This window comes from Corapipo altera, unplaced genomic scaffold, assembly GCF_003945725.1.
Source record: "Corapipo altera isolate COAL_440 unplaced genomic scaffold, ASM394572v1 0, whole genome shotgun sequence".
Lineage (NCBI taxonomy): Eukaryota > Metazoa > Chordata > Aves > Passeriformes > Pipridae > Corapipo > Corapipo altera.
In genome coordinates this window covers 46,726,911-46,736,199 of record NW_020884872.1, presented here as the reverse complement: position 1 = coordinate 46,736,199, position 9,289 = coordinate 46,726,911, and the positions used below count along the sequence as shown (strand labels likewise).

The following is a 9,289-nucleotide window of genomic DNA, read 5'->3' as shown; positions in this document are numbered from 1 at the left end:
AGGATAAAAAAACGGAGGCGGGGAAAGGAGGCAGGAAACTTCTGTATGTTATTTACATTGGGAAAAGGGGGGAAGGAAGGGTGTTTGTGTCTCTGCCTGTCAATGAATAAGAAAGAGGAAGGGAGGGAAGGAGGGAAAGAGAGAGAGGGAGGGAGAGAAACACACATAGAAAGCACTGAAAGGAGGCTCTGTCCCCTAAACTCAAGTAACCCATTTGCAAGAATTAGATGTTGGAAAAATGGTAAGGACCCGGAGTTGAAAACATTTTCACTTTAATACTGAAAAAATATGCCATTATAAAATCCTCGAATAGAATTAGTAAGTTTCACTTGCTTCCTCAGTTCTGTTTTCCTCAAGTTATAGTAAGATTTACAACAGCACAGAATTTTCTACCATTAAACTTTGCAGCCTAAGCACTAGAGTGACATTAATTGGTCATACTTAACTGCCTTGGACTTTTTTTTTTTTTGTATGTTTACACTGTTACCATAATAGAAATCAAGGGTACTAATTTTTACATTCAGATGGAAAGGCAATACTAAATATGTATATCGAAAAAGAAGAGAGAGGAAACAAAATCAAAGCCTCCCCTCCCCACACCTGCCCCCGAAAAACGAAACACAACCCACTATCAACAAAGCAAATCTCTCCCGCCAAAGTAATTCCCACCTAAAAAAAAAAAAAAAAAATCTAATGAGAATACTCATGCAACTATGTCTTAAATAAAACCTTTACATTTTTTTTCCCACGGTAAAAGCACAAACTCTCTATTGATCACACACAAAAAAAAAAAACCTGGCGAAATGGCACTTTTTATTATTATACTGTATTTCGTATATAGAAGGTTTGATACGAAGGGACTTATCAGGTAAGAGGGATGATGGCGTGAACTAGACGCTGTTTCCAGTTGGGGGCTGGAGCGTCCCTGGGGTGCGTTGTATCCATGCGAGCCATGCAGCACTTTTTTTTTTTTTTTTGTCCATTTGTCTATTTATTTCGGAGTCGGAGTCATTTATTTACATTACATTCATGCCTTCGTGCAACTTTCCACTCCTGCTTTGCCGTCAGGAGGAGGCCGACACCAGCCTGTCCTCCACCCCCTCTTTTTCCTGGCCTCTCGAAAAGGGGTCGGTCCACAAAGGAAGAGGGAAAAAAAGCAAAACAAACCCCAATGGAACAAAAGCTCTACAAAACCAAGAGCCATGTTTCACCCTGCCGGAGCCTAAGGAAGCGATTCCTCACCCGTCTGTCGCTGTCCCGGCCGCGCACGGGTGGGGGATGCGCCCATCACACCGGGCTGCGCAGCGCTGCAGGGATGCGCCCCGGCACCGAGCTCCCCCCGCCGCCCACTGGGCCTCGGCCCTTGCTATGGGGGTTGTGAGGAAGGGCGTGCGTGTGTCTGTGTGTTTCGTTTCTCACAAAAGGTAACAACGGAGGTGCAGAGCCGTCCCCGGCCGGAGGTGAAAGGCCGGTCCCGGATGGTGACCGCCCCCGCCCCCCCGCCGCCTCCTCAGTCCGACAGGGAGTGGGAGCCGCAGTCGTACACCCTGTGGGCCCCATCGGCGCTGTAGGGCCCGTTGTGCCAGTAGGACGAGTCGCAGACTGTCTGCAAGGAGTTGATTTCAGATGCAGAGGAGTTGGCATCCCTCCTCTTGGACCGTTTTCTGTTCCTCAGGATGAACACCAGCATGCCAACAACCGTGAAGGCAGAGGTCACAAAAACCAGCAGGAGCCCTGGCACTAGCACCGAAATAGAGACCCGGCTGGTCTCCAAGTAGGAGTTGGAGTGAGTACCTGTCTCTGTCAACCCGGTGCTGTTTTTGTTTGTAGAAGTTAATGTGGGCAAGATTTTTAACTGAGGGCAAATCACATCGTTGGAGAGAGACTCAAAATCCTCCTTGAAGAAATCTTCAGGGGACTCGCACCTCAGGTCGCTCATAATCACCTTGGGGCGCAGCATCTCCGCCCACTGTTTGAAAGGCACAATAGGGCAAGTACAGTCCCATGGGTTGCCGTGCAGGTCAATCTGGGTGATGGAGGTAAGCTGGTCCAGCACCCCTGCCACTGGGAGGTACATGAAATAATTGTTGTGTATGCTCAGCTTGGAAAGTGAGACCCCAGCAAACACGTCTACTGGGAGAGACCTCAGTAGGTTGTTGTTGAGGATGAGGACTCTCAGTTTGGGCATTGCATTGAAGGTGCCAGGCATAATCATCTGGATCCCATTAAACTCCACGTTCAGATACTCCAGGTTTTGCAGCCCAGCGAATTTCTCTCGGGACAGTGTGTCTAAGTAGTTGCTATCCATGTAGAGCCATCGGAGATCAAAGAGGTTCTTGAAGGTGTTGTTCTCCACTGTGGCAATATTGTTGTTGCCCAGATCAAGTAAATTAAGTTTTCGGTAATCCAGAAAGTGGGATTTCCTTATGGTGTGTATTTTGTTGTCTCTCAGAAATAGCTCCTGCACATTGGATGGCTTGGGCTTCAAATCCACCAAGCTGCTCACATTCCGGTCATTGCAATTAACCTTTAAACCTGAGCCAGGGATCTGATCACAGCTGCAGATGTGTGGGCAGGACACGGTAGTTGGTAGCTTACTCTTCGCACTCACTGTCGACACAGCAACAGTGGGTCTGGTCTTGATTTGCCAGTTGACAGGAATCTTTGTACCTCCATTTGGAGCAGATCCTGGCGTGGCAGGGTCTTCTTTGCCATGTATTTTAAAGGGGGTTGGAATGGGACCAGGATCGCAGGTTTCCTCTTCAGCAGGGGGAGCAGCTAGGCTAGAATCTACTCTGTTCTTTTTGCACAGCTCTTGCTCTGTGGTCTCATTTAAATCTTTGCCCTGCAACCTAGTGGGAGCCTCACAAATCACTCTGCCGATCAAAGCGTTTTTAGGTATGTTTTCCAACCATTCTTTCAACGATAGAAGATCACAAGTGCAGTCCCAGGGGTTATCCTCTAGCAGGATTTCAGCAATGCCTGGGATCTGCTCCAGGACCTCCTCGTAAGGCAAGGTTTTAAGACGGTTTCCCCGCAGGTCGAGGTGGGTGATCGGCACGTACTGAAACACGTTCGGGGGCAAGGTGCTGATGAGATTGTCATTTAAAATCAGCACTTCTAGCTTGTTTAAGTCCCTAAATGCTCCTGGGTCAATATCCCGCAATAGATTAAAATCTGCCTGGAGGTATTCCAGATCGTCAAGCCCCAGGAAAGTCTGCTTCCTGAACGATTTGATCTTATTGTTGTTTATGTGCAAGCGTTTCACCAGCTGCAGCCCAAGGAAAGCCCCAGGAACAATCTCATGCAAACCGTTGTTTTCCATGTGCAAACTGACCGCATTGTAAAAGTTAGCAAACTCATTAGGGAAAAGTCGAGTCAGGGAATTGCCATGCAGGAATAAATGGTAAAACTGGGAAGTTGGGGCGCTGAAATGTTGCAGGCTGGTAAATCCCTTTTTCTCACAGTCTACGTGCAAATCCCCTTCTATCTCGTTGCAGGCACAGATCTTCTCTTTGCAAACGTCCCCTGTAACGTTTCCAGCAGCAAAACAAAGAGACGTCTCCAGCAACAGAATCCAAAGCAGCATTTTTAAACCGAGCAATTCATTCCCGATCTCATCACAAAGTAACAGCAACCATCCTCCTCACATGGAAAGCAATTCCAGTTCATTCAATACATTAAATGTCCGAACCACCATCAAAGGGGGAGAAAAAAAAATGGGGGGGGGGGGGGGGGGGGGGGGATCGGGGGGGGGGGGGATGCTTTCTTTTCTCCTCTCTCCCCCCCCACGTACAACTGCAGCAGCCCAGATTCCAGTCAGTAATTATATCCACAAACTATCCAGGCACGTACTGCAAGGCAGGCAAAAAAAAAAAAAAAAAAAAAGTAGAAGAAAAAAAATTCCCCTCCGCTCTCGCCCTCCCTGACGCCTCCCGGGCAGCTAAGTGGAGGTCTGCCGGCCAGGCTGGCTCACCGGCACGGTGCTGTTGGCCCCTGGTCGCCGCTGCATGTTAGAGGGGTGCGGGTGGGAGCGCGGCGGTGGCCGCGGAGGCTGCGCCGTGCGCGGCTCCGCGCGGACTGACCTTGCCGGGCGGCCGCGGAGCCGCGCTCCTCGCCCGCCGCCCGCCGGGCGCTGTCCAGCGCCGCGGTGCTGAAAGCGCCCTCCCCAGCCTAAGCGCTGCTTGCCCCAGCCCAACGCTGCCCTCCCCAGCCCAGGAGCTGCTCGCCCCAGCCTAGGCGCTGCCAACCCCAGCCTAGGTGCTGCGCGGCACCTGCCCCCGCTGCTGCGGTGCACGGCTGCCCATGCCCGTCGGCGGCCGGGGCCCGCCGAGGGGCCGGGGCCGGGGCCGCCCGCCTGCCCGCGCCGCGCCTCGCCTCTCCCTGCCGGCCGCGCTGCCTCCCCTGCTCGCTCACTCCCTCGCTCGCTCTTCTTTCCTTTTTCTTCCGCTGCTGCCGAGCCGCACGCTCGCACACACTCACATGCACGCAGAGGGAGAGTTGCTAAGAGGCTCTGCTCGTTTCAACCTGGTGCACACTGAAAGATCTGACACCCTCTGCTGAGCTGCAGTGGCAAAAATCCATCTGCTGAGGGAATGCTGGAGAGGAAAAAAAAATCAATCCACGTACAGGGCAAGCGTTAAAAACGTTGGCATTAAAAACTGTCAATGTATTTAGATGCTTTCTCGTAAATGGATTATTTAATTTATTTCTTTTCTTTTAAGATGGAAAGTTCAGCATTCCCCTCCTCCCGACAGGTTCCTTATGTCCCCCATTCGCACACACTCACACCTGCAAAAGCAGGAGAGGAAGGCGCGTTTGCCTTATTGTATTTCCCAACGGCTTGAACAGAATTAGTGTCAGGGTGTCAAGCGAATAGCAATTTGAGGTAATTATTCTGCACGCCATTTTCGTCGTTGCTTTAAATGCGTTTCGTCCTCCCCTGCAGTCTAGGATGTTTCATGCTGGATTTTGCCTCTTGCTGGTGTTCTCTATGCAATGTCGAAGAGCGGATTAAGGCATTCTCCTTCTCTATTTTTCATAATTTAGATGATCACAGAGAAGAGGGTAAGTAGGGGGGAGGGGATTGCTGCGCTATTAGCAGTTCACACTACCTGTTCCCACAGAGTATAGTGTCTCCCTTAAAGAGGGGAGGAGAGGGTAGAAACTGACAGTTATTCTTATCTCTGTATAAAAATACAGAGATGCACGTATGTCCACGCATAGATATTTTTCTAGAGATGCTCCTATTATACGTTCTGTGGAAATCAAATACCTGCTTCCCTCGACCCCCTCCTACTTCTCACCCCTACCCCCTCCCTCTCCACCGCCCCCTCCCTCCCCCCGCCGCCCTTTCCAGCTCCTACCCTTCTGACAAAAGAGATTACACAGCGGAAAAATTGGTGCCTGGCCTTAAAGACAGGAGCCAAGCACACAAAAGTTTCTGCATCATTTGGACGGGTTTCATATGCCTACGAGCGAAGAACCAGTTGCACCTCTGGTGGTGCAAGTGGAAATCCGCCTTTCCCCCTTCCTTGTCAAACCGCGCTGAAGAGAAGGAGGAGGGAGAGGAGGAGGAGGAGGAGGAGGAGGAGGCGCGGAGGCGGGAGAGGCAGCCCAGCCTCTCGGTGCCTCCTGCAACCTGGGGCTGTACCTCTCCCGTCCGACCCCACTGGTGAACTTTGCGGCATACTGGTAGGGGGGGATGTAACAGCGGGAGTGGGTTGGAGGAGGGTTATTTATAGGAAAATCCAGAAAGCCATATGGAGCCTGCACCCCCTGGTCACAGCGGCATGTTAATTTGGTCAAAGCTTTTCCCTGGCTACCGCTTGCAAATAAATTAGACATCCTGCCGACGATGATCTTATCAAATTAATGTAATTAGACCGCAGACAAGTTACAACAGTTACTGTGGCCATTTCGTGTCCCCAGGATGAAGATTTGGCCTTTTGGTTTGTTATGGTAGGCAGAGACTAGGGAGGGAGGGGGAAATGGGGAAGGAAATAGGACAGGAGTAGGAAACAAAACAGACAAAAAGAGAGAAATCCTGGCCCTGAAAATGACTGCCCAATAAATTACAAACGGGCCAGAAGAGATAAAATGCCACTGAGACAGAAAGCACCACAAGAAATATATCGGTGGTTTCATTAGGAAAAAAAAAAGAGGGAAGGAAACTTGGCGCCACAGTGAGGTACATTAATTCATTTCTCCTGATGGTTTCTTTGACTTTGTCTCTTGGTGATGGGGCAAGGCTGTCTGCCCTCCTTTTGCGGATCCAAAATTGCAGCCTCAAAGTGCAAGAGGAACTAGGGGCAAGGAAGCCCCAGGAAACTCCTCCGAGGGAGACAGAACAGTCGGGAGAAGGGACGAGGGTTAGGGTGGGGGTCAAGGACACACCCACCAGGTGTCAGCAGCAGTAACAACATCACTGTGAATAAAGTCTTTTGGGAGGAAAGGCTGAAAATCTGGAGCCTGGTAAAGGCTCCCTGGGGACGTGGAACATGAGGACTAAAGAGTTTGTTCTCCTCCTACCTTACAATAAAACTTCCAAACATCTTTACCTTCATGTTATTAAAATTGCTCAGGCACCGTAAAAACAATCAAAATGCAACCAGAGGACCTGAACATTAACAAGATATTAAATAAATAAGTACGAATTGAATAAGAAGAAGGAGACAGTAACCTGTTGTCAAAGCGTGAAGGACAAATTGCCTGCTTCTTACAAGGGATCTTCTGAGAGGTAGGAACTGGTGGAAGCCGTTTGGGAACCTAGAATTTCAAAACAGAAAAAACCCAAAAGGTAAAAAATCTACCAGAAGAAGTAAGAGTGCTTACAAATGCTATGTAACTTCTGAAGGAGTATTTATCTAGGGAAGCCATTTTGTTTTCAGCTGTATACTTTGGAACTATACAGAGAGATATATACAATATATGTATTGAGAGAGCATCTGCCATGCAAAAGTTAGCATCTAGAAGACAAGTCAGAGAGGTGGAAAAGAGGTACCATCCATTTTAGATTTGTTATCTGGAGTTTTGGTTCTATGAGTCAAGTTACACAAAAAAGTCCAGGAAACTAATCTAATATTACTGAATACCGTAATCCTAAATTTCCAGTTTTCCTCATCTCCTTGAATTAACTTTGGAAACGTGTCTTAGGATAAGAGGCCTGCCTCTAAGTGTTTTAAGGAAATACCTGCTCCTGGATCAGGTTGATTGGGAGATGAAATGTTTTACTTTGTTCCTTAGAGAGTGTGGTAAAGTGAGACGTCATAGAGCATTAAAATGCCAATAAATCTAGGTGTTTAAAATTCAGAATATGTATCCCAGTTTACAATCCATACACAGGTTGAATAAACAGAACTCACATAATTCCTTCTAAATAATAATTTCTAAATTATACAGAAGGTAAGACTGGGGAAAGAGCTCACAAGTATATTATCCTTGACTCCTTTACTTTTCCAATGTCTTTTACCTCGTGTTTGTGTCTGCAAATTTTAGAAGCCTAAGACAATGAACTTCCTACTTATACCTTTCCTCTGAGTGTTAAGTCCCATATTTAACCACATGTGAGCCAAATGAAGCCATTTTGAATAGAAATATTTTTACTCATAATACGGAAAATTTCTTGAAATAAGAAAAGGTAGTGGCATAGTCTTCCATTTGCCCAATTAATAATCTCCCATCTTCCCATTGCTATGACTATGTAAGTAACACTGGGTAAGGATGTATTTGTGCTACACTGGAAAATATTAAAAAGCTAGTTACCTCATCTAACATTATAGAACTTGCAGAGCAGAACTCAGACCATCTGTAAAGTTTCTAGAGAAGAAAAAGTTATTACTGTATATATCCTGATTTCAATGTTTGTGCTATGTACTGTAAAATTGGCTTAATTATTTCTGTGGAGGTATAACACAAAAAAGACATTGTACACTGTGGACATGATGTGTGTGGATGCAGACACACATACATGTATACCTATGTATATAAACATGTGTGTATGCATTACAAATTATGATGGACTCTGCAAATAGAAGAGTTATGGGATCATTATTTAGTTTGAAATTATAGTTTTGTTCAGGCTTTGACTGTGGAATTTAACATAGACTGGTAGTTAATATAGATGTCTCTATGCATTAATGCAACTCCCACCGGAACTACACTTCCCAGTGTATACAACGACTTTAAATTAGTTCAGATTATCCAGTTTTAACTAAGTGTAGAAGGGGTTAAGCTAATATTAGGATCTTCTCACAGGATTTTCTATCTCAGTATATTTTATAGGCCAGTCTTCACTAAGCTACTGGGCTTCTGTCTAAACAGCAATTAGACTTAACAAGGTTTCCAAAACTAGATAATTTTCTTCTTCATTTTTCATTTTGCTAAGAGTAATGGCATGTGAGCATGTTCCAAGCCTTCCTGCGATATATTCACCAGACGGAACTTTGCAAAATGATACAGTGTCGGATGATGATGACTAAAAAAAAAAAAAAAAAGAAAGGAAAAAAGAAAAGAAAATTAGAGAGGTGGTTTGCCTACTTCTTTCTAGTGAGTAGGAGACTAGCTCAGGATGAGAAAATAAAAAATTCTCTATCTTTTGCAGTGTAAGAGCCAGCCCACATGTTCCTCTTTCTTGGCTCATACCCTCAACCATCGGGCTACCAACCCTCTTGCTGCAGCTGTTCTACTTTGCAAGAAAAACAATTTTGACATCCCTTGAACTAGAGAAACACACTGGGGGAGCATGAATTACAACACCCTCCAGGGCATGCAGAGCTCTGGAAGGACTTGCTTGCATTGTACTTTTATATGAGACTGAGCTTGACCTAATAGACTTCACGCATAAAATGTTCAGACCTCAGAGCTGGTAGCAAAATCCACAGATAATCTTCTCCAGTATGCATAGGCATCAGACCTTGAGATAATTTTGTATTGGAAACATTGGCCAAATAGGCCACAGAGTTAATCTTAAAATCTTCAAAAGCTAAGGTGTCAGAAAAAGGAATAGGAGCCAGAAAGGTGGACGGCTTTTGCATCCATCCTGTGTGTAGTCTGCCATAAAACTCACATAGTCATTTCATTTTGAAATTCTGATGATGCAGAAGCAAGAGGTGTATTTAGAAGTGTAGGCCAGGCCAAGGGCCTGACCAGAATTTCTTATTTATATGATATATATTGATCTGAATTTCTAGTTTTGACTATGATTGCTTGCATTAAAATCACTAGAGTACCTGAGTAGTTCTTAGGACAGGACTGAGCCCCACAACTACTGTCCTTACCAGAGAGAGTA

General features: G+C 46.3%; 1 protein-coding gene across 1 annotated transcript; it reads right to left on the bottom strand.

Moving 5' to 3' along the window:
* Positions 1-255: 255 nt before the first annotated feature.
* On the bottom strand, positions 256-3,874 carry SLITRK1 (SLIT and NTRK like family member 1). The gene has a single exon (XM_027645994.1). The coding sequence runs from the start codon at positions 3,587-3,589 to the stop codon at positions 1,511-1,513; it is 2,079 nt and encodes a 692-aa protein (XP_027501795.1). The 5' UTR covers positions 3,590-3,874; the 3' UTR covers positions 256-1,510.
* Positions 3,875-9,289: the final 5,415 nt, after the last annotated feature.